This window comes from Guyanagaster necrorhizus, assembly GCF_019112545.1.
Source record: "Guyanagaster necrorhizus MCA 3950 unplaced genomic scaffold BT62scaffold_87, whole genome shotgun sequence".
In the NCBI taxonomy this organism is placed as follows: Eukaryota; Fungi; Basidiomycota; class Agaricomycetes; order Agaricales; family Physalacriaceae; genus Guyanagaster; species Guyanagaster necrorhizus.
Window position 1 is genome coordinate 13,457 of NW_025064966.1, and position 21,369 is coordinate 34,825.

The 21,369-nt window shown below is 46.5% G+C and overlaps 10 protein-coding genes across 10 annotated transcripts; 2 read left to right on the forward strand and 8 right to left on the reverse strand.

Annotated features, from left to right (window-relative positions):
* Window positions 1-7,149: 7,149 nt before the first annotated feature.
* On the reverse strand, window positions 7,150-7,428 carry BT62DRAFT_856690 (uncharacterized protein; the record flags this gene model as incomplete). The annotated part of the gene is made up of 1 exon (XM_043182483.1): window positions 7,150-7,428. A coding segment is annotated over one exon (279 nt), but the record flags the coding sequence as incomplete, so codon positions are not given.
* A 644-nt stretch (window positions 7,429-8,072) lies between these two features.
* BT62DRAFT_773673 (uncharacterized protein) lies at window positions 8,073-8,527 on the reverse strand. Its single transcript, XM_043182238.1, has 2 exons — window positions 8,509-8,527; window positions 8,073-8,454 (listed from the first exon to the last, which is right to left on the reverse strand). The coding sequence occupies exon 2, from the start codon at window positions 8,415-8,417 to the stop codon at window positions 8,205-8,207; it is 213 nt and encodes a 70-aa protein (XP_043032690.1). The 5' UTR covers window positions 8,418-8,454; window positions 8,509-8,527; the 3' UTR covers window positions 8,073-8,204.
* Window positions 8,528-8,691: 164 nt separating this feature from the next.
* Window positions 8,692-9,401, reverse strand: BT62DRAFT_773386 (uncharacterized protein). Its single transcript, XM_043182236.1, has one exon. It carries the CDS (start codon window positions 9,201-9,203, stop codon window positions 8,853-8,855), a length of 351 nt encoding a protein of 116 aa, XP_043032691.1. The 5' UTR covers window positions 9,204-9,401; the 3' UTR covers window positions 8,692-8,852.
* Window positions 9,402-10,089: 688 nt separating this feature from the next.
* BT62DRAFT_983482 (NAD(P)-binding protein) lies at window positions 10,090-11,377 on the reverse strand (the record flags this gene model as incomplete). Its single annotated transcript, XM_043189788.1, has 5 exons — window positions 10,090-10,167; window positions 10,226-10,548; window positions 10,689-10,882; window positions 10,931-11,111; window positions 11,167-11,377. The coding sequence occupies 5 exons, from the start codon at window positions 11,375-11,377 to the stop codon at window positions 10,090-10,092; spliced, it is 987 nt and encodes a 328-aa protein (XP_043032692.1).
* Window positions 11,378-11,464: 87 nt separating this feature from the next.
* Window positions 11,465-11,717, reverse strand: BT62DRAFT_939214 (uncharacterized protein). Its single transcript, XM_043187680.1, has one exon. It carries the CDS (start codon window positions 11,704-11,706, stop codon window positions 11,548-11,550), a length of 159 nt encoding a protein of 52 aa, XP_043032693.1. The 5' UTR covers window positions 11,707-11,717; the 3' UTR covers window positions 11,465-11,547.
* Window positions 11,718-11,970: 253 nt separating this feature from the next.
* BT62DRAFT_773441 (uncharacterized protein) lies at window positions 11,971-12,628 on the reverse strand. The gene is made up of 3 exons (XM_043182237.1): window positions 12,312-12,628; window positions 12,039-12,259; window positions 11,971-11,984 (listed from the first exon to the last, which is right to left on the reverse strand). The coding sequence occupies exons 1-2, from the start codon at window positions 12,537-12,539 to the stop codon at window positions 12,203-12,205; spliced, it is 285 nt and encodes a 94-aa protein (XP_043032694.1). The 5' UTR covers window positions 12,540-12,628; the 3' UTR covers window positions 11,971-11,984; window positions 12,039-12,202.
* Window positions 12,629-14,063: 1,435 nt separating this feature from the next.
* Window positions 14,064-14,815, reverse strand: BT62DRAFT_939217 (uncharacterized protein). The gene is made up of 3 exons (XM_043187681.1): window positions 14,736-14,815; window positions 14,340-14,648; window positions 14,064-14,284 (listed from the first exon to the last, which is right to left on the reverse strand). The coding sequence occupies exons 2-3, from the start codon at window positions 14,588-14,590 to the stop codon at window positions 14,233-14,235; spliced, it is 303 nt and encodes a 100-aa protein (XP_043032695.1). The 5' UTR covers window positions 14,591-14,648; window positions 14,736-14,815; the 3' UTR covers window positions 14,064-14,232.
* Window positions 14,816-15,479: 664 nt separating this feature from the next.
* BT62DRAFT_856377 (uncharacterized protein) lies at window positions 15,480-15,758 on the forward strand (the record flags this gene model as incomplete). Its single annotated transcript, XM_043182482.1, has 1 exon — window positions 15,480-15,758. A coding segment is annotated over one exon (279 nt), but the record flags the coding sequence as incomplete, so codon positions are not given.
* A 1,648-nt stretch (window positions 15,759-17,406) lies between these two features.
* On the reverse strand, window positions 17,407-18,390 carry BT62DRAFT_914406 (NAD(P)-binding protein; the record flags this gene model as incomplete). Its single annotated transcript, XM_043183909.1, has 5 exons — window positions 17,407-17,463; window positions 17,512-17,577; window positions 17,630-17,708; window positions 17,796-18,038; window positions 18,092-18,390. Coding segments are annotated over 5 exons (744 nt in total), but the record flags the coding sequence as incomplete, so codon positions are not given.
* Window positions 18,391-19,489: 1,099 nt separating this feature from the next.
* On the forward strand, window positions 19,490-19,702 carry BT62DRAFT_914381 (uncharacterized protein; the record flags this gene model as incomplete). The annotated part of the gene is made up of 1 exon (XM_043183908.1): window positions 19,490-19,702. The coding sequence occupies one exon, from the start codon at window positions 19,490-19,492 to the stop codon at window positions 19,700-19,702; it is 213 nt and encodes a 70-aa protein (XP_043032698.1).
* Between the last annotated feature and the right edge of the window lie 1,667 nt (window positions 19,703-21,369).

Here is a 21,369-nt window from a genome sequence, read left to right on the forward strand (position 1 = left end):
AGCCATAGTCCTTTACTGGCTAATGATTCTCAGTTACTAGCATATTCTAGTGTGTTATGCAGAATTTGCAAATTATAGGGCTGGACATGTAGCCTGCATATCAACGTTTTGGCTTTATCTTCCAGGTACGATGTGGCGAATGCAACCTTGTTCATATCGGTCCCGATATACCCGATGTAGACTTTGAAGTATTGTTCACAGTCTACTAGGAACCGATCGATGTCATCGGAAGCTCCCTTGAAGGGTCGGGGCTTCCGAAGGAGGTCGGGGTGACATTGTAGGACGTTGGCGTTTTGCAGAAGTGCGCCCATCGGGTTGGGCCAGCCATCGAACGGCGGTTGGTTCCATTCCGCAGGTGGCCCAGAGAAGGAATGTAGGGAGTTGTCGTCAGCAACGGGGCTGCCCTTTGGGTCGACTATTCGGATGATAACTCCGTCCCGGACCGTGAATCCAAGATGGACTGCTTCTGGGTCGTCTCGGACGGGGTCCTTTCCGCTTGATTCTGCTTGGTCTGGAGGTGGCTGTCCCCTGAGAAGCCGGCTTCCTTTGCCGGTCCAGGGATTTCGGATCCCAGTGGTTGGGTATACCGGATGGCTTTTCATCTGTAGAAGCCAAGAAGCCGTGCTTCGAATCGAAGGACTCTCATCGGCCCATCTTCGAATTGAAGGGGCAACGTAGATGGCCCGCCTTGGTGGGACGGAGGGGGTACGCGGCATTGGTGCTGGTGCTATTGGTTCGCTGGGGGGTTGGTACGGGGGCATCGGCACAAGCGGATCCTCTGGATGCCGTCGGCCATACTCCTTCCATGCGTATTCTGTTGCGGCATACTGTAAAATCTTTGTTTTTTCAGTATTTCTTGCATACCAGTACTCCAGTCCTAATTCTGTTGCTTGCCAGTGCCTGTCCTGCCATAAGAAGTTCCTTCCCTGCTCGTACAACTCCTGATATTCTTTGTCCCTTGCTCTTCCTATCTCCTCCCATAAGGCTTCTTCATCTGTGTCTTCTCCTGCTCGTTCTAGTCATTGCTGGTATGGGTTATCACTGTCGGTGTCCTCCTCGTCGCCCTCATCCCCGCTGTCCCCTTCCTCGAGGAGGAAACTGATGGGCCGGTTGTAGATGGACAGCACAGCTGGTCGAAGAGTCGTCGGGGACCCTTCCGTTGACTTGAGTGCTGGGCCCGGCGGTCCCATGATCGCTGGTTTGGGCGATGGGAGGGCTCCTAAGTTGGCTATAGCGCGTCCCTCCGTGCGCTCTCGTCTCCTCCAGTTCTCGGCTATAGCGGCTGAAGAGTCGTTGGAACTCGGGATTAAGGAATTGTCGGGCGACTCTACTGCCCAGGAATCGCTGGAGAGCCCTGTCGGAGACGTGGGCATTGTCAGGTACTCGGAGCCCATAGGCTCCGAGGACGGAGTCGGCATCCGAGGAGATGGTGTCGGTGCGGATGGGATATTCGAGGTCGACGGTTCGGGGTTCTGCTTCCCTTCCATGCCTGATGGCCTCGTCCCAGCTGACGATGCTGGCAGGTCCTGTCCATGGGTCGTCTTCTGAATCGGGCTCCCTGAAAGGGGACCCTGAGTCAGTGCAGAGCTCATACTCCCTAGGGGAAGCTGACCCCATTCTTTCGATTTCCTCTCTCCTCCTTTGCTCTCCTCCTTGTCTGTCGTACTCTGCTGCCTCGTACTGCTCTCGGGCTTCCTCTCGTACGTAGTCGGCGAGCTCCTCTTCAGTTCGCCTGATTTCTTCGTCTTGTGTCTGATTCTGCTGCTGCTGCTGTACCGCCTCATCGTAATTGAATGGGACGGTAATATCCCAGTCCGGGAATATTCGGTGAATGATTCTGTCCTGTGCGGCTCTTCCCCTCTCACTTGCGGTTCCGACCTCAGGCTCGCTCCTGACATGGAGATGCCGGTAGGGATCCCCTGCTGCAGAGATGGCAATCTCTGCATTCGCATAGTCGGGGTGGATGGTCCTCCCATGTGGGTCGTCGACCCCCAGCCTGCTGACGGACTGGCTGGAGCCGGAGTCGGGCTTGGTGGGGGTTTCAGAGGGGTTCTGGGGGGGGTTAGGGCTTTCGTGGGGTCTCGCAGCCATCCGAGTGGCATCAAGGGAGTCCCGAGCACGGTTTCCAATCCCTGAGGGAATTGGGGAGGCGGGATGCTCGGGGGAGCCTGCTGGAGTGACGTAGTTGGAGACCTCTGCAGGCTCCTGAGTGACGTTCGTCGTCCACAGGTTCTGGAACCCTGTGAGAGCAGGGTGATAGTTTCTGTTGTCTCATCTGGCTGGGCGTTGGGGTCCTTCCTCCTCGAGAAGGCTCCCCGGATCCGGGTCGCTATTCCCGGCTTCTGGTATGGGTCCTCCTTGCGGGAAGAAGGACGTTCTGGTGGAGGGGGGGATGTCATGGAAAGGGAGGTCGGGGGTTACATTGCATAGGATCTGTTGGATGTGCTGGAATGCTTGATAGTGCCTGACTATCCAAGCTGCTACTGATTGTCGTCCTCGGCAGAGGGTGATGATGGCTAAAAGTCCGAGCAAAGTTCTGATGATGGAAGCGATGAGCTCGAAGAAGTCGTGGTTTAGGTCGGCAGTTGTTACTGGTGGCATTCGGTCTCTCAGCACAATTGGGCTTGAGAAAGGGAAGGCAGAAGCTTCGAGCTAATTGTTAAGCCCAAGCGTCATGTGAACTAATACATGTGATAAACAGATGTTCCTTCGCACTTCGAGGAATCACCTGAGTTCACAAGAATGTACTCGTTCTGATGCGACACAAGGTCAGACGTTGACTCGAGGTAGAATGGTGTGTATAAACTTTAGCTCGAAGCTGGGGGTTACCAGCGAGAGCCGTTCTCCTTAAATACTACTGGATCGTATCTAAATATGTATGATTACTTATTGTGTGTTGTCGTGTCCTTTGTGCCCATTGTCCTAGGGCGTCGCTATCGTACATAAAAGGTTCGTTGTGCATTGTCAAGCGCTGTCTCCACGTCGAAGGACAATGGCAGATTTGGCTTGTGCTGACCAAGCTTTATCCCTACGGTCCTAAGTGCTTGTCTTAGTGCCGTGACTAAGCATGAATAGGGGCTAAAAGAAAGAAAATAGTAAGAAATCGTAACAAAGGGAAGGTACAAAAGTCATCATAGCAAGGCAAGCTAGTACATATATGGGCAACTCGGTTTGATGTCCCAGTGTCGAGAAAGCTCAGGATCCAGTCCTGTGTGGACCAGAGGATGTCCTGTTGTTGATGGGTTGTGTCATTAACAGAAAACAGTGAATTTAGCACTATAATATTTAAAATACCGACATGGAGACCTACTGAAGAGTCCATGGAAGGTCCAGATCTTAGTGGGGGGGATATGACATGCCCTCTCCATGTTCAGGCATGTAAAATTGCAAAAATTGAGAATACATGGACTGCATTTCAGTCCAGTAAGCATGTAACTGAGAATAGAATAAGAGTGCACAGAAACCTAGCCATCATAAGGCTAAACTGAAGTAACAAGAAGCAGAGTGCATGGTCTAGTAGGAGACTAATACCAGGGAGGTTAGAATGCATGTGAGGTCCCAGCACTTGGCCTTAAATGCGCCAATACTATTACAAGAAGGCATGCTAAAAATAAAAAGAATATGATCAAAATATGATCAGCAATCCTGATCACATTGATCAATGATGCACTGATGGAACATGCTTTAGAACAGGGAACTGAGACCCAAAGAAAGGTATCTGAATAACTGAGTGCTGAATAGAGAAATGACATGATGGCAACAAAGAAATAGATAGAGGAATACTACCCTCAGAGCATGCTTAGCACAGCAATACTGCAGTATGACACATACCATATTGGGTAAGTTAATTAATGCATGTCAGGCCAGAAGCAGTGTATTTTATGAGCCAGAGGGAATGTTGAGACACTGAAAAAGAGAACATAACTATTGTGGCTGACTCCAGATATGGGAGATAACTCCAGGGGTCCAAAACAGTTTACCACTGTCAGAGATGTGTCATCAAGGCAATAAAAAAGCAAGCAGACTGGGCTAGGCCAGCTAGCTGAGGCCATCTAGTGAGGAAACATTGCACAGTCCTGACCCAGAAGAGAATAAGCATGGTAACTGCAATATGCATGCAAATAATACTCATGGGATCTGGCACAGAGTCCCATGCTTTGAAGATATTATAGTAGAGTATTTAAATACCACATTGTATGGGTAGAAGAGGAAGTTTTCCAACCCCCACAGTTGCAGTGTATTGGGCACAGAAAGCCTTGCACTCTAGCTCTGGGTTTGTGTTTGTAACTTTGGGTGAAAGAATAAACATATTATTGAATATCCTTGAGAGAGCTTTGAGAACTAAAGCAAGGTATTGAAGCTTGCAAAGGACTTGAGCCCAGTTTGATAAGAGGTTTTGGATTGTGCTCTAACCTGAGAATAAGAGGGTGGTGTCTGAAGGGCATCATCTTGAGTTCTTGAGGTATTTGTGATGTGCAGTGCTACAGATGGCAGAGGTTCAAACCCTTTGGTCTGTTGGATGGTGTTTTACTGTGTTTTGTGTCTCTAGATCACATAGATTTGAATCCTGTGGGTCTACAATCAGTTTGGAAACTTGTGAACAGAGATCTGTGCTCTTTGGCACTTGTAGAGGTGTTTGTGATTGGTTTTTGCTTAGAGCACAAATCTTTGAGTCATGTATTGTGTGTGTTAGGGATTTTGAGGCAATCTGAGCTGTGCTTAGGATCTTTTGAGAGTTTGTGGGAATATCTCAACATATTATATTGAGCTGCAATACCCTTTGCCTTGAGGCCCAGCAACATCTGTTGCCACCTCTTGTTTTGATAAAACAAAAAGCTTTGAGACTTAGAGAGATCTAGGACTGCTGTATATGTGCTATTGCTGTTCATGCACTGTGGATTCATTGAAGAAGACAATTATAATTGTTGATTACTACTTTTATCACATTATAATCCTCCCATGAACTAAGAGTTTTGTGTGTGTGTTGGTGTGAGTGTGGTCAGTGGATAGCACTCTGCTGTATCCATTTTCACCTTGCACACACTCAGATCCTCTTCACTGTGTTGTGTCAAAAGACAATGACTGAACAGGCTTGTTGTGCTAACTAAGCTTATCCCACAGTCTTAAGCACTAGGCTCTAGGCTCTCTGACTAAGCATAAATAGGGGTTAATTCATGAAAAGAAATAGAAAAGATAGAAAAATCATAACAGGATGGCACACATAAGGAGGCTTGAGTCTCACACTGTTATGAAGGGCATGCATAAAGCATTTCATCAGTGGTGGAACTCAAAGGTGGAAACCCCATTTAACATGGGCCAATGGGGTAAGCATGGCTCACTGCTCCAGGCCCAAAAATATTCCTACAAAAAAAAAAAAGAAAAGAAGACTATGGCCATGTCTTGAACTCCTGCTCTACAGTGCACATGACCTGAACAAGGCTCCTGACCCCACTGAGCACAGTCAGAAGAAGAAGGGGGTCTAATTTCAGTCAATAGTTGATATAGACAGTTGTACTGTCAAGTCATGGTGGTCTGCCTGTGTGACATCAGCTTTGCCCACTATATCTTAAATTGATTTTGTTTTGGAAATAATTTTAAGGCCATTATTTAAAGTGGACAAAGAAATTTGATAGGCATTTATAAACACAAACTCAGTGGCTACAGTTGCTACCATACACTCACTGAAACCCTACCATAGTATCCATAATCCATAGTGTTAAAATGGCCTGGAATCTGATCATACTGAGATGTGTAAAAGTGGAGACCCCACCTGCAGAAATCAATGAGATGACTTTTGAAGGATTCTGACATGATGTATTCCATTTGAACATGCATATGCAAATGGTGTATGTTGTAAGTAGAGAGCAGAGTAATGTACAGAGGATTAGAATTAGCTTCTTGAGAGAGAAACGTTCTACTTAAATACATTTCGTATTACTTCGAGATCTTTCTACAAGATACTAAAGAAGTCCAGATCACAATCCAAGTCAGCTGCCACTGACTGACATCATATCTTCGAGTACATTCTCGTACTCGCTCGGGATTGCTATCCCAACAGTGTAAACCAACCCTGCCTGCTTCATGGGACTCCAAAAAGAGTAGAATGCAATTCTCAAGTAACTCGTATTTGCCAGTGGCAAGACTCAAAGAAGACATATCTATCTCGATGGAGTGCAGTCCAGGGAGGAAAGGCGCAGTGTAAGGATGTGAAAGGATATCTCGAATATGGGTGAATGGGAACCTAAAGATAGAGATGGCCTCCACTGATGAACAGGTGTCACATCGGAGTAGGCACAATGGATCAGAGATCATTGAGCCCCATGAGAGCTTGAGTGTCTTCAGAGCACAGATTGACCGTTGCAACATGGGAACTACACTGTCACTCAGGCTTGCAACTGTTGCAGGGTGAACATCCACATATGATATATTCAGATGGTTTAATGATGGTAAGACGAGGAATGACAATATGCTGTCAAGAGGCTTGGAGCTAAGCATCATCTCCGAATATCCTATGATGCAGGATAGGGATGCAATTTTGGGAAAAACGATGGGAGCCGCATGTGTATGCTGGTGAACTTGCCAAGGAATGACTGGTGATGTGAATGTCAACCATTTTAGCGATGACATCTGAAGGAGAACTTGCACTGTCTGCAGTGCATTTGAATCAGTTATAACACCTTTCAGTGTCAAAGTAGTCAGCTGCACCCATTGGAGCTGCAGGTCCAGCCAACCCGGATGATGAACATTATTGATGATGAGATTTCAAAGATTGGTAGCAGATAAAAGTTGGACCAGATGGGAAGGTGTTGTCAGCCCTTCAACTATCTCCAAGGTTTCGAGTGCAGGGATGGAATTCTGAATAAATAAGAATGGTTCCAACGTGAGCCCTGACACACTGGTTGACAACTGCTTCCATCGGTAGGAAGAGGCAATGAGAGGCCAAAGGTATGAGGCTCCTTCATTTGGCACATCTATATCGTGAAAGAATGAGATATCAAGGGGAAGGCCGGCCGAGCGCTGCAGTTGAAGATGGAGATTCTTCAGCAAGCACTCATGTGAAACAACACAGTCAGTAGGTGATCTCTTTGACAGTCGCTTTTGGATACGAATGGGGTTGGGCACAATACACATATCGAAGTGCACATGCGTCCATAGCTGTGGAAACAATAGCATAGTCTGCCCCCACATCCTGTACACCATGCCAAGGATCCATGGGGGTGAATTTGCACAATGGAAGGAAGTACGACTCGGTGTCAGGTTGGAAAGGCAATATGTGAAAATCTCGTGTAACATGTCTTCAGGAAGACGACGGACGGGATTAAGGATCTCGGTTGAGTGCTCCATACTCCACTGAAGCTCACTGCGTGTGTGGATGAGGGATTTCAATTCCATCTGCAGCTCTGATATCGAGGAATCAAGCTCTAAAAGCATGCCAGATCCCATCTTTCGGATATCTCTGAATATAGCCTCCTCTGATGCTGACGGAGGTCAATTGGTATGCAAAAGGGCCATGATATCAGGACCTGGGGTGAAGGAGGATCCTCCACATACCATATTGCAATTTGGACATGAGTGGGACATATCATCTATAAGGGGATGATGCAAGGGAGGAAGACCGGATTGGGAGCCAAAGCGATCGTCGACGAGAAGTAAAGAGGCGATGGTGGAGGCTAGCTAACACGTTGTTTGTGGCAGGACGAAGGGAAGTCGCTCCGGTATCCAACTTCCCATCATTGATTAGCCTGTACAGAGACACGATGCGATACGTATTGGCAGCATGCATCCAGGCTCCCATTGTCAAAAATAAGAACGATTGGAAGATCTGTCTCAATCTAAAACGCGTGGCTAGTGGACTTGTAGCCTCATTCAAAGAAGCTTATTCGTCAGCACCTCGCAGGTTTTGACAGTTCATCCTCACACAAATGAGTGGAGGAAACGTCCAAAAGAGTGTAAGCATGGTTGAGAGATTTATCCGATGAAGAATACGGACATGCTCCACCTTTAATGAATAGAATTATATAACAGACAAAAATAACCCAGGGAATTTCAACATGCCTAGTTTTCTCATTCTAGGGAGCTCTTGGAGAAATCAACGATATTTAGGGCCTATCCTTCCTCTATCCACATTATTTAACTTCTCTCGGCTTCATTTCTTCGTGGAGTCGCAATAGGACCTGCAGCAAGCAAAACTGAGCGTTCAGAGATCAAATATCAAGGAGAAACTGAATGACATCCTGGTGCGAAATGTGACGTGAAGTGTACAGTAGAAAGATGGACAGAATGCAGATACTGGGAGTAAATGGGAGCTCTGCCCATCTCCTGATCATGGTTCCAGTGAAAAGCGCTACACAGCAAACCTGTACAAAGCCGCGGGCCACATCATCGCCATTTGGTCCAGCATCATTGGCCCTCTCCATCGATATGAGGCATGTCAAGACTTCCTTCGTCCATGGCCTTCGTTGTGGCATGAGCTTAGGGAGCAGCAGAGGAATAAGCCGTGATGATTACACTGGGTACAATTCTCCTGCTGCAAGCCTGTAGTCAACAGATGGGCAATAAGGAATGATTGAAGAAGTCGAGCAATAATCGCGACGTACCAATAACAAAACACCCACTCTGCCCCAGTTTGATTAGCGGGCCTGGGTAATCATTCGCGAGGATTTCCTTTCTCCAACTTCATTCCTTGTAAATCTGAGGTACAGAAGCCATTTGGTAGTGATAGACGGAAATTGTGGTGGCAGATAAGGTCGATGTGTAGCCATTCGCATCTAGCCACTGTGCTATCAAGAAAGACACTAAAATTTATAACAATACCAGGGTGTGCATCTTTGACAGGAACAAAACGGGCTGTATCAACAATCAACAGCTCCTATTCCCTTTAACGTGAGGATGTGTAGTGCCGTGAAACGATCCGACGCCTCGAACAGTCCCTTAATGAACGTTGGCGTATGAGCGTATTCTATGAATACTGCGGCAACCTCAAGAGCCGAGAGTTCGCTGAGCAGCCGGGCGCAATCCACCTCAACAATGTCATCCGAGGAGAGGGGTGTCTCCGGAATCGTTGACCGAGAGCGATGAATATGCGAGATGACAGTATCGACAAAAATACCTCTCAGATTCAAGGTCGTGAGCGCCGGTAACATGAGACCAGCAAGAATGGTAGATGATGTTGGAAGCGATAGATGTTGAAGATGAGCCATCATCACATTGATTTATCCAAGGTCTCCACTCGCTATTGCTGGCAGGCAGGGCAACGAAAATCGCTCGAGAAAGGGCAGTCGACGGAGAATGGAAATAAGCTCCTCACTGGTCGTAGGCGCTCTTATGTCCTCGGCTACCGTGATTTCAGGCATGTGCAGATGCCAGAGATGTATGGTTCAAGATACGCGGCGAGCCCACAACCTTTTTAAGCATCCGAGGGTCACGGAGGCTGATGGATTCAAAAGCAGGGGGTTCTTCCATACGATAAGCATCGATGATGGTAAGACCGTAGAAATATCCCAACGATTGAAGGTTATCGTGGTTATTAGTTTCTTCTAGCGCGGCGACGAGGAGGTGAGGAGCGCTAGAGTATTGGAACATGTGAGGGTTTTGGTACCTTTTATTGTCATGAATAACAAGCATATACCGGAGCGTTCGAGCTACAGTTCCAATGCTTTCATATGCCGCGAATTGCTGACCCATCCTCCCCTTGCATGTTGAGATTTACAGTAGACCAGAGACGAGGAAGTGAAAGAGTAATGCCAATCTTTGCAAACCCTCTGCAGACATTCGCTGCGAATCTCTTCATCCAATGGAATATCATGAGTCGCCAGCAGGTACTGAGAAGTGGTACGTACACCTAGCGGCTTCGAGCCACTGTCCTACCGCCTTGGATCCGAAGCGGCGTGTACACCTACGGCAGAGACACAGGAAGAGCATTGTGGGAGGGCGGCGGTTGAAAATGACGTAATGTCTGTGATCAGATTGTAATGTGTGTTAGCCTGCAGGCCACAAATATAAGGAGTTATGAGGATGATTTTTCAAAGTTTCGATACTCGTACTGCGATATAATCTGTACACGCGGGCGTTCAATCTAGCAAATATCAATCAAGTCTTCTGTAGATACGTGTTTGCAACCTCCAAGACCTTAGGATCGATATTACCCAAAATGTCCAACATCTCCTCCTATACACAAGAATTCAGCAAACTACTCCTTCGTCAGCACAGGAAAAAAACGACTCACCCAGACTTTATCCTGCACGATCTTCCCATCCTCGCTGATCACGAAATCGCTCTCCTCCACGACCTCAGACATCTGGATGAACTTTCCGCGAAGCTTCTCCTCGTCATCCAGTGACCCAACAGCACCGTACACCAGCTGACGGCTCCCTTCTTCGGTCGTGAAGCAAAGTTCTTCTTCCTCTTTCCGCATAGCTTTGGCCTCTTCGGCACGGATCCCAGTTCGGAGACCCGAGAAACAGAAGCCGGGATTGACGGAGTTGACGGTGATTGCTGGTGAAGATGGGACGTGGAGCTGCAGGGATCGGGCAAAGAGGACGTTGAGCACTACGAAGATATGAGGTCAGTCGGTATGACGATCAAACAAAATGTTACGAGCATTTTGAGTCATAGTATCGGCGATCCATAACCCTGTTTAAAGTCAACATACGAAGTACTAGAAAGAGATCAAACGCACTCTTTTGTACAGTACTGCTTGTCTGACAACTTCGCGAGGATCCTCGGAGACGCAATGACGTCCTTTTCAATCTTTGTCCAGTAGTGCACATCGCTCGCGACAATGACCAATCTCGGGATGACCGAGTGCTTGCGAGCTGTCTCCAGCATCTTTGGGATCATCCGGATCGCCAATAAACCGGGACCGAGGTTGTTCGTATGCAAGCTAGGAGAACAGTGAGCCTTTATTCACTCATAGATGGACCCCACGTACGTTCTCTCCCAACCTTCCACTTGTCCGTACTCCCAAGTAGCCATACCAGCGTTCTCTACGAGGATATCCAATCGGTCCAGTTCACGTTCAGCTTTATCAGCAAACGTGATGACGCTCTTGAAATTGGCGACATCGATGATCCATAGCTCCGCCTTGGAATAGCCAGTGTCTTGCTGAATGCCTGTGATGACAAAGATCAGCCGACATCGTCAGATCTGATAAGCGCAAGAATGTACGGGTGAGTGCCTCCTTTCCCTTCACTTCATCCCTTGCCGTCAACACCAATCGCGCAGGGTTCATCCTAGCGAAATGTTTCGCTGCTTCGAACCCCAGTCCGGCGTTGGCACCAATAAGGACGAGCGTCTTCCCAGTCAGGTCGGCGGTGACGACGGCGGGCATTGGTCTGGTCTGGTCTGCGATCCATTGTTCACGAGTTCTGGGTGCCATGATGATCAATGAAGGGCAATGAGTGGTCTACAGTTCGTCGTTTTATAAGGGGTCAGATGCAAATATATCATCAAATCGGAGTCTTTGTGGCGCTTCTGTATTGCGTAGTTGTGCTATTGGCTAATAACGTGACTCGAGTGCCGTTAGCCTATGCAAGCACAGAAAGATGATCATAGAAACCCTGACGGTAGGACGACATCAGTGTTTCTGGAAATACAGAGGAGGCAAGAGCCAATAGTTACTAAATACCAAAATATTAGTTCACAGCAGCCGACCGATACATAAATGTCGGGATGCTGACTAAAACTAAGCTTGAACTGGGAGGCCATATTTCGTGAGCGAGCGCAGGATGAAATGTCTTTTCAAGGTGATCAGAAGAAGCTTTGATAATCCCAATGAGTAAGCAGCATGTATAACCGAGAATTTGAGCAGTACTCACACGTGAGAAAGGAGGTGAAAAAGCAAATGTGGGTCAGGCAAGGTGGATCTGATCCAACGTCATCATTTCGCGTATAATCACCGAAAGCCTAAACCTCATACCGTGGTCCCCGGAGATTTACGCGCGCTGTTTCATGCATGAATTTGCTTGTCGATGGAAAGTGAGCGCCTGTTAAAAGAAAGCATAGGTATGATCATCATTTCAGAGATACGAACAACGCACCGGGAATTCCAACGAAGAGATGAGGTATAAAGCACAACTAAACAAAGGCCAGGTAGGGCTGCTGCACCTGTAAAGCGATTAAGAACATGGCAAAGAAATGAAAAAGAAGCTCATGTGGGCACCGAAAATTCGGCTTCTACCCCGGGCCAGGGAATCCCGTCTTCCTAGACAGATGCTCTTGCTTGCTGGCGAGGACACGCGAATTTCTGAAAGACGGCAACCTGACCATACGCGCTTTAAAAGGTAGAAGAGCCAAAGGCAAAGAGATCGTACCTTCGTTGCCGAAGCAGTACCTTGCACGTCAGTATACATTGCGGGTGGGTTTGTTCGACCTACAGGACAGGTGAATACGTCCAATGTCGCGGTGACACCGTGCCGTGCGTCTCTCTTCGATGTCTGAAAGCCGTCCAATGCTCTTTGGTACAAGGAAACGAGCGTGCGGAACATCGGGGTTAAAATCTTGGGACCGGCAGAGCTCACGCTAGCGCGCCTGCTCAACATGCGTTTTGTCAGTTTCCCTTTCTCGATAATTTGACGTTCTACCAGCGCCGAACATGTATCACAAGCGCGGTATAGTTCACTAGCGACAACCGGGCGATGGAGCGAGCAGTAATGCGACAATGGTGGTAAAAGTCGTCGGTCCTTGAAACTGATCCACTACCAGAACGTCGCCTTGTCCTTCATCGCTTTCTGGTCCATTTCTGTAAGCGAGAAAGCGGTGATGTAGAGTTCAGGAAGGGATGAATCTCCAGGAATGAGGGGCATCTGATACATGAACACTGGAAGCATACTCCACGGATACGAGGTGTTGGTTTTCCGTCTGCTTGTATGCTATAGCACGGCCTTCGTCTCCCAAGAAAAGACGTTCTCTCCCTCATCTCTATGTCAACCTCCGTTGCCATCGCACGCTATCCTGAGGTGGATCTATTTCAATGTTAGCATTCCATTTATTACCAGAAAGGACCAAAACATACACTCGGACCCGGATGAATATTATTTTGAACACGTACGGGTGACGCAAATTAAATCACATTTATGTCAATCGACAGTCCAGGAAGCCGTGCGATTCGGCATAATGAAGATCGATAAAGCAATAATCAGACCCACGGGTTCCTTGGCAATAACGTTCGTGCTTCCAAATGTCCACAAGAGTCTTAGACCAGTTAGAAGCAAGCAGAGGAGGAGACGCCGGGATTATTATTGCAGACAACTATAACCCAGCGATTAATGAGTATCTCAAAATGAATAACTTAGCACGTATGGCTTCCCGAAAGCAAGCAAACGTCCTTCTCTGCTGCTAAAGTAACCTCTATGGCTGGTACTTGCAGATGACACCGTCTCGAGCAGAGAGATCGTATTGGAAGAGCAAGGGGATGTATCAACTGTTAAAGGACGTCTGAGTAGGTCCACAATTACACAGACACATAGGACGAACTGGTCAGTAAGGTTTTGGGGTGCAGCCAAAATCATTGACAGAGTTACCTGTAACACGAATACAGCCGGAATGGAGGGAAAAGCACGAACAGGTCATTGGTATGGGCACCAAAGCAAGCGACCATCCCTGACTTTCTATCCGTGCTCGATGAGTCTCACAATTCCGCTACCACTTGCGGGTGAAGGCATGCGACTTCCTGAAAGACGACAAGACGACTATGCGTGCGTCGAAAGGAGGGTCGGAGAGAATCAAACGCCACGGAGCAGAGTCATCTTAGTTCAGTCTTAGCCGTCATTTACAGTATCGCGCCATCATCATCCTGTATGTCATGCTCGACTTGATGAAGCTGAAAATCTCTCGGGAGCCTGGCTACATTGAGGCTTCGACCTGCGAAATGTCGCGTTTAGTACCTCGAGACAGTACACCGGCGTAAGACTGACATACCTAGTCGCCAGTCACCAGTCAAATACTACACTTCGAACTAGGCATTCTCCCGATAATGTCCTGGACGGTACGGTCGACGGCGAAGAAGTATGATGGTAGCAGGAAAAGCACGTCGGACTTCGAAATTGATCCGTAACCAGAATTTGACCGTCGGCCTCATCCGCCACCGCCATTTCCGTCTGTCGCTGCCAAATCGCTTCCATGCATCAGGATTACGAGGACCCAAGTTGAAGGAAAGAAAATTCTCGCAAACAATCGCCCGTGTCCGCTTGCAGCCTCCGGAATCCAATATGGCGAACGGGCGTGATAAATGAGTTAAAAGTCAAACTGGTGGCAGAGGCTGATAACTAGGGGGTATTTTTGTTTGGTACGTTGCGATTACTGCTCAAAAGCTTCCATCATTGCTTATTGACTGTCTGCAGACTATAGGAGAATCGTACCCTGCGTAATCATCACGGCTGGTTCCTTTGCTGCTCCTTAAGGTCGTGCGACAACGACCGCCAAGGACGAAGGAAGTCTTGACACACCTCATCCAGACAGAGAGGGCCAATGATGCTCGACCGAATGGCGATGACGTGGCCGGCGGCTTTGTACCAGTTTGCTGTGTAGTGCTTTTCACTGGGACCAAGAGCAGGAGACGGGCAAAGCTGCGTTTCCCTCTCAATGCCTGCATTCGGGCCGTCTTTCTACTGGACGATCCATGTCCCTTTTGGCACTAGTATGTCTTGGCGGTAATTCAGTTTCTCCTTGATATTTCAAATTTCATCTCTGAACGCTCATTCTTGCATTGCTGCAAATTATTGTCACGACTTGACTAGGAAATAAAGCTGAGCGACATTAAAGGATGGCGATAGAGGAAGGATAGGCTTACACATGGTTGATTTTTCGACGAACTCCCTAGAATGAGAAACCTAGGTACTTTAAACATCCTCAGGCCGTTTTTGTCTATTGGCTAACACTGTCGATGCAGTGTACCTTTCCGTTCGTAAAATTCGGACCATGATTGTATTCCTTATCGGATGAACCTCTGATTCACGCTTCGGCTCTTCTTTCGCGCATTTGTATAAGAATGAACTATCAAGCTCTATGAGGTGTTCATGAGGAAGAATCTTTGAATGCGGTCACAGGTACACTGTTGACGCGTTTCCAGTCGAGATGGAAAATCTTGAAGCCGCGTTTGCACTTTTATTTTGATGACAGCGGACCCGGATGCATGGCACCAATAATATGTATTGCCTCGTGTCTCCGGACAGACTAATGAAGGACGGGAAGTTGGATACCGGAGCGACTTTCCTTTGTCTTGCCACAAACAATGTGTTACCTTCACCGTAGCCTCTTTACTTCTCGTCGACGATCGCTTTGGCTCCCAATCCGGTCTTCCTCCCTTGCATCATCCCCTTATAGATGATATGTCCCACTCATGTCCAAATTGCAATATGGTATGTGGAGGATCCTCCTTCACCCCAGGTCCTGATATCATGGCCCTTTTGCATACCAATTGACCTCCGTCAGCATCAGAGGAGGCTATATTCAGAGATATCCGAAAGATGGGATCTGGCATGCTTTTAGAGCTTGATTCCTCGATATCAGAGCTGCAGATGGAATTGAAATCCCTCATCCACACACGCAGTGAGCTTCAGTGGAGTATGGAGCACTCAACCGAGATCCTTAATCCCGTCCGTCGTCTTCCTGAAGACATGTTACACGAGATTTTCACATATTGCCTTTCCAACCTGACACCGAGTCGTACTTCCTTCCATTGTGCAAATTCACCCCCATGGATCCTTGGCATGGTGTACAGGATGTGGGGGCAGACTATGCTATTGTTTCCACAGCTATGGACGCATGTGCACTTCGATATGTGTATTGTGCCCAACCCCATTCGTATCCAAAAGCGACTGTCAAAGAGATCACCTACTGACTGTGTTGTTTCACATGAGTGCTTGCTGAAGAATCTCCATCTTCAACTGCAGCGCTCGGCCGGCCTTCCCCTTGATATCTCATTCTTTCACGATATAGATGTGCCAAATGAAGGAGCCTCATACCTTTGGCCTCTCATTGCCTCTTCCTACCGATGGAAGCAGTTGTCAACCAGTGTGTCAGGGCTCACGTTGGAACCATTCTTATTTATTCAGAATTCCATCCCTGCACTCGAAACCTTGGAGATAGTTGAAGGGCTGACAACACCTTCCCATCTGGTCCAACTTTTATCTGCTACCAATCTTTGAAATCTCATCATCAATAATGTTCATCATCCGGGTTGGCTGGACCTGCAGCTCCAATGGGTGCAGCTGACTACTTTGACACTGAAAGGTGTTATAACTGATTCAAATGCACTGCAGACAGTGCAAGTTCTCCTTCAGATGTCATCGCTAAAATGGTTGACATTCACATCACCAGTCATTCCTTGGCAAGTTCACCAGCATACACATGCGGCTCCCATCGTTTTTCCCAAAATTGCATCCCTATCCTGCATCATAGGATATTCGGAGATGATGCTTAGCTCCAAGCCTCTTGACAGCATATTGTCATTCCTCGTCTTACCATCATTAAACCATCTGAATATATCATATGTGGATGTTCACCCTGCAACAGTTGCAAGCCTGAGTGACAGTGTAGTTCCCATGTTGCAACGGTCAATCTGTGCTCTGAAGACACTCAAGCTCTCATGGGGCTCAATGATCTCTGATCCATTGTGCCTACTCCGATGTGACACCTGTTCATCAGTGGAGGCCATCTCTATCTTTAGGTTCCCATTCACCCATATTCGAGATATCCTTTCACATCCTTACACTGCGCCTTTCCTCCCTGGACTGCACTCCATCGAGATAGATATGTCTTCTTTGAGTCTTGCTGCAGGACAATACAGGTCACTCGAGAATTGCATTCTACTCTTTTTGGAGTCCCACGAAGCAGGTGTGGTTGGTATACACCGTTTGCATATCCATGTTCAAATGGAATATATTATGTCGGAGACCTTCAAACGTCGTCTCATTGATTTCTGCAGGTGGGGTCTCTGCTTTTACACATCTCGGTATGATCAACATGATCCCAGGCCATTTTAGCAGTATTCATAGATACGGTGGTAGCATTTCAATGAGTGTCTGTTAGCAGGGGATGGGATCCCAGACTTATAGGTACGGACTTATTATGCCTTACGCGTCTCTCATATGGCCATTGGACATTATTGCCGTACATTATCATTTCTTGCTCCTTAGTCTTCAACCGCCATCATTGTCTGACTAAAGCTCTAACAGTCATGTCGTTTGTATAGGGGTACTGGTTATCAGTGTCTGACTTCGTGTTTATAAATGCTTATTGAATTTCTTTGTAAGCTTCGAATAACGGTCTCGACAATATTTCCAAAGGAAAATGAATTTGAGAACTATGGGTGCCTGGTGAGCAAGCTGATGTCACACAGGCAAGCCATCACAACTTTGCAGTATAACAGTCTATATTGGAATTGCTGATCTGGGTAATTGACTGAAGTCAAATCCGCCTCTCCTTCCTCTGATTGCACTCGCCAGCTCCGGAGGCTTTCCACCACTGTCCCCATAGTTCAGTTTCAGTCACATCACAAATCAAGATACATACTTGAACGGTCCGACATATTTCTTCCTCCAATGATATTTTAGGTTCATAGCCCAGAAGATTACACACCTGTCGTTGTGATATTCAGACACACAGCTAAGCACAAGAGGAAGAATGGCACCTTGTCAATATTATACCATTGCACACCTGTCGCAAATCGAACAGTAGACATGTTGAACTCTGACTTTGCCCAAATAACCCTGCACAAAAATTCGGTGACCACGGCGAGAAAGAGTGCCAGAGCTCGGGGAATTGTGATAATCCTCTTCGTTCCATCATCTCCCAACTCTCTGAATATCAGTCTGTTAAAAGGCCACTGCGGCATCAGTTGTCCATTGGTGATGAAAAATACTTGACCAGCAATGCTTTCAGGACTCATGAGTAAATGATCCACACCCAGAATGTGAGCATGGGCAGCGTTACCCACATAGAGATAATCGATGAGATTCATATTATCTCCGATTTGTATATTCTCCTGGCCGTGCTCAAGGAGCTTCGCTACACACCAGATGAGCTGCTTGTTGCGCTCCCTGACCAGCCTGAAATCAGCAAGTTATCACACAGAAAGCCAATTGGTGCTTACCTGGTCATACCGCATAGCCTAAGAACCATGACCGCCATACCATCCACTCCATTCGCATCAAGTACGGTTTGCTCAGCCAAAGCCTTAGTATGATGATATGCATCGTAACTTTGAGAAGGTATCCAAACCTCATCTTCTTTCACTCCAGCCAAATCAGCACCCATCCAAATGATGCCAGTCAAGGATGTGTATACAAGTTCCTTGGTATGTGTGGCCCGACAGGCAGATACAACCAAATGAGTTCCCTCCTTGTTGATATGAAAGTACACAGAAGAGGGTAGTCCATGAATTGGAGAAGCCGTATGATAGACTATGGTTGGCTTGAACTAGTAAAGGTTCACCTCCAGTCAACTCCAGCTCTACATAGAGAAAATATGCACCTGCTTCAAAACTTCAGTTAAATATATCTCATTGGTTATGTCTCCAGTGAAATATTCCACCCCTTCCACTGCCTCGCTTGGGGAAGGCTGAAGAAAATCGAAAACACTGATTCTCATATTGACTCGTTCTTTTAGCATGGTAATGATATGGGATCCAAGAAAGCCAACACTGCCAATGACCATATGTACAGTGACAGGCATGTCTTGTCTTAGAAAAATGTCAAGGAGTAAGGAAAGAGTAAAGTGAGAATCAAACGTGGTCTTCCATAGAGATAAAGTGCCGTATACTTCTTGGTTCAATCCATATTTTGGATATATAATATAAGGGAGTCTGAGATAAGTGGCCGATCAAATAGGTCATCAGAAAATAGAAAGCAAGGGAAGGAGGGTAATTCGGGCATCTTGGATCCATCCAGTCAGTTAGGGGTCTTTAGGGTCGGATTTGACATTTGCCCACTGCTAGCTTGTTGACCGATATGATGATCAAGATTTACATATGAATCACTGTGCAGAAATGCAGGAGCCAGATGAATGGTCAGTAATCTCCAGCCATCATCATACCATTCAGGCTTCACTCCTCATATTGCTCTTCTATGGCTGCACATTCTGTCTGTGTCTTTACCTCTCTGGCAGTGCTTGTAACAGTATACCTTTCACAATTGTCGGCCACATACCGAAAATACAAGGCTTTGGTATGTCTTGAATGGTAGTTGTGTATTTTGTATATTAATGTACCTTTCTACAGCCACATACCTATTGTAGAGCATAGTGGACTATTTGTCTCATATCTTGTGGTCTTTCAATTCCTCCATGATGCATGGCCATTGCCAAAGGAAGGGTGTGTATACAATACATTTTCCAAATTGTGATCTGAATAAAAATACAGTATAAGAACAGTATATTCAAAGTTGCACAGATGGACCACTGGCTCATAATTGGTACATGGGAACACCAAAGACCTGCTAAATGCTCATCAAGAAAGTCTTTCTCTAGAAGCTACTCTGGTTGATGTAAGTTTATGCCTACTTTTCCTAATTGCCTTAATGAAGTGCTTCCAAAGCTCTTGCAGTCAGACCACACTCTCGAAAAGGCCATAACCACAAACCTGTACCATATCTCCATAGTACACCACACATTAAACAAGAAACTTGAGTCCTCGGTCCTGGGAATGTTAGACAAAATCAAGATCTGTTATCATGATCAGATTGATACAAAAGGTCTCCTCCCGTAGCTATTCTTTACACATCTCTTATGAGTGCTTAACTGACCCCCTTTAAATGGGTGGGCCATCTTTCCAGTGACCAATTTTTTTTACCTGCACCATGTGTCAAGTGATCAATCGTTGGTTGTCGGAGAACTTCTTTGGTTAGTATCACCTCTCTTCACCTTTGCTTCACCATTTCGATGAGGTTGACCCCCTGTAGGTCATAATTGTTGGAAATCCTTAGTGATGCACAGGGTAGACTCCAGGCTGGTAAGGCCAGAAAGAATGAACTTCTTTATTCTACAGCTCCTACAGAGCTTGTATTTATACTCTCCAGGCTTGTATCTAGAATTTACTACAACTTTCTCTTTCTCTTGAGGTTACTCATCAGCTCTCAGCATGATGCCGGATTGCCTTTTCTAGAACTTTCCAGCAAAATCCCAACAGTAATGATGATTATTGCACCATCAACATCACTTTTGCTCACCATATTATGTTCGGGTCAGCCATCATCCAGTCTTCCCGGTCTTTCTCATTGTCGGGCCTACAGGAAAGAGTGGCAAACCATCTACATCCCCTGCTTGAAGAGCATAAGCATTATGACAAACTTGTATGTTATTCCTAGATATTGTGTCCTAGGCTTTGATCAACCTTCGGCCAGGATAATATGCTAAGCTAGATATGAAGCTGATCGTCCCAGTCGTGAATCCGCCATAGCTGTTGCTCTATACATGCTCAATGTCAATTTACAACATTACACACAACAGCTATGGTATGTCTGAAACCATTCTTGATCTTGCTTTTGAGAATAAAGAGACAGTGGAAATCCTGACTGTGCTCCTTTGTATAGATATAACATCTTGCACCAATGTTCATGCAACATAAAACATGTAGAAGAGCAGATTTGCTACATGAATATGTGCCTTTCTTAGGTAACATCTACCCCTGACGGCAATCAAAACTTGTCCATGAAACGTAAATGGACGAGAGGCAAGCCCAAAGTTCAAACAGCCAGTTCATTATGTTCATGCATCTTCCGGATTTTAGAAATGAAATATATTAGTTACTTCAGTATCATTCGGTGGAACATGGCTTGGAAAGACGAATCGAGAGCTGTATATGGTCTCTTCAAGTTCAAAAATCCACTCTGAATTGTTTTTTGACCTTCGGACTGTGAGTGGCAATGAAAACAGAAAAGGCTGCCATTATTATCAGGCAGACGTCTTCTACTTGTATCTTCTCACTGACCCGCGAGCGCTCACGCACTCGTCTTTTCTCATCATGAGATAATAACACCTTTTTCTTAACTTATCGTTCCATCAAGGTCTGAATATGCAAATATTATATTCACAAGGAAAGAGAAGTCAGACTCGACCTGTCACCGGCAACTACTTTTGCCCCACTCCCGCCGGTATTTTGAATGACCAAAACAGGACTTTCTTCTCTGCCTCATAATTCTCATCATCACCACCAATACTATTACCACATCCTCCTTTCTCCAATGTATCTGAACATCTTTCTCCAAGCTTCCGAGGAATCGCCTAGCCTCGTATCTCAGGGCGGTAAACTAGCCACATTCTTTCGTGCGATCATCCATGGGAAGTTGTCCCAGCCACCGCCAGTGGAACTTGTCGACCACTGCCGACTTTTTAGTCAGCAAAATAAAGAGGATGGGGAAAAGGCGAATGCTGAGG

Excerpts from the sequence above, each read along its gene's own strand:
- BT62DRAFT_773673 (XM_043182238.1), bottom strand. The coding sequence starts at position 8,417 with ATGGAGAGGGCCAATGATGCTGGACCAAATGGCGATGATGTGGCCCGC.
- BT62DRAFT_773386 (XM_043182236.1), bottom strand. The coding sequence starts at position 9,203 with ATGATGGCTCATCTTCAACATCTATCGCTTCCAACATCATCTACCATT.
- BT62DRAFT_939214 (XM_043187680.1), bottom strand. The coding sequence starts at position 11,706 with ATGGCCTCCCAGTTCAAGCTTAGTTTTAGTCAGCATCCCGACATTTAT.
- BT62DRAFT_773441 (XM_043182237.1), bottom strand. The coding sequence starts at position 12,539 with ATGTTGAGCAGGCGCGCTAGCGTGAGCTCTGCCGGTCCCAAGATTTTA. Across the intron at positions 12,260-12,311 it reads GTACTGCTTCGGCAACGAAG|GTTGCCGTCTTTCAGAAATT; the intron begins GTACGATCTCTT and ends GCGTATGGTCAG.
- BT62DRAFT_939217 (XM_043187681.1), bottom strand. The coding sequence starts at position 14,590 with ATGCAGGCATTGAGAGGGAAACGCAGCTTTGCCCGTCTCCTGCTCTTG. Across the intron at positions 14,285-14,339 it reads GGGTACGATTCTCCTATAGT|CAAACAAAAATACCCCCTAG; the intron begins CTGCAGACAGTC and ends ATCGCAACGTAC.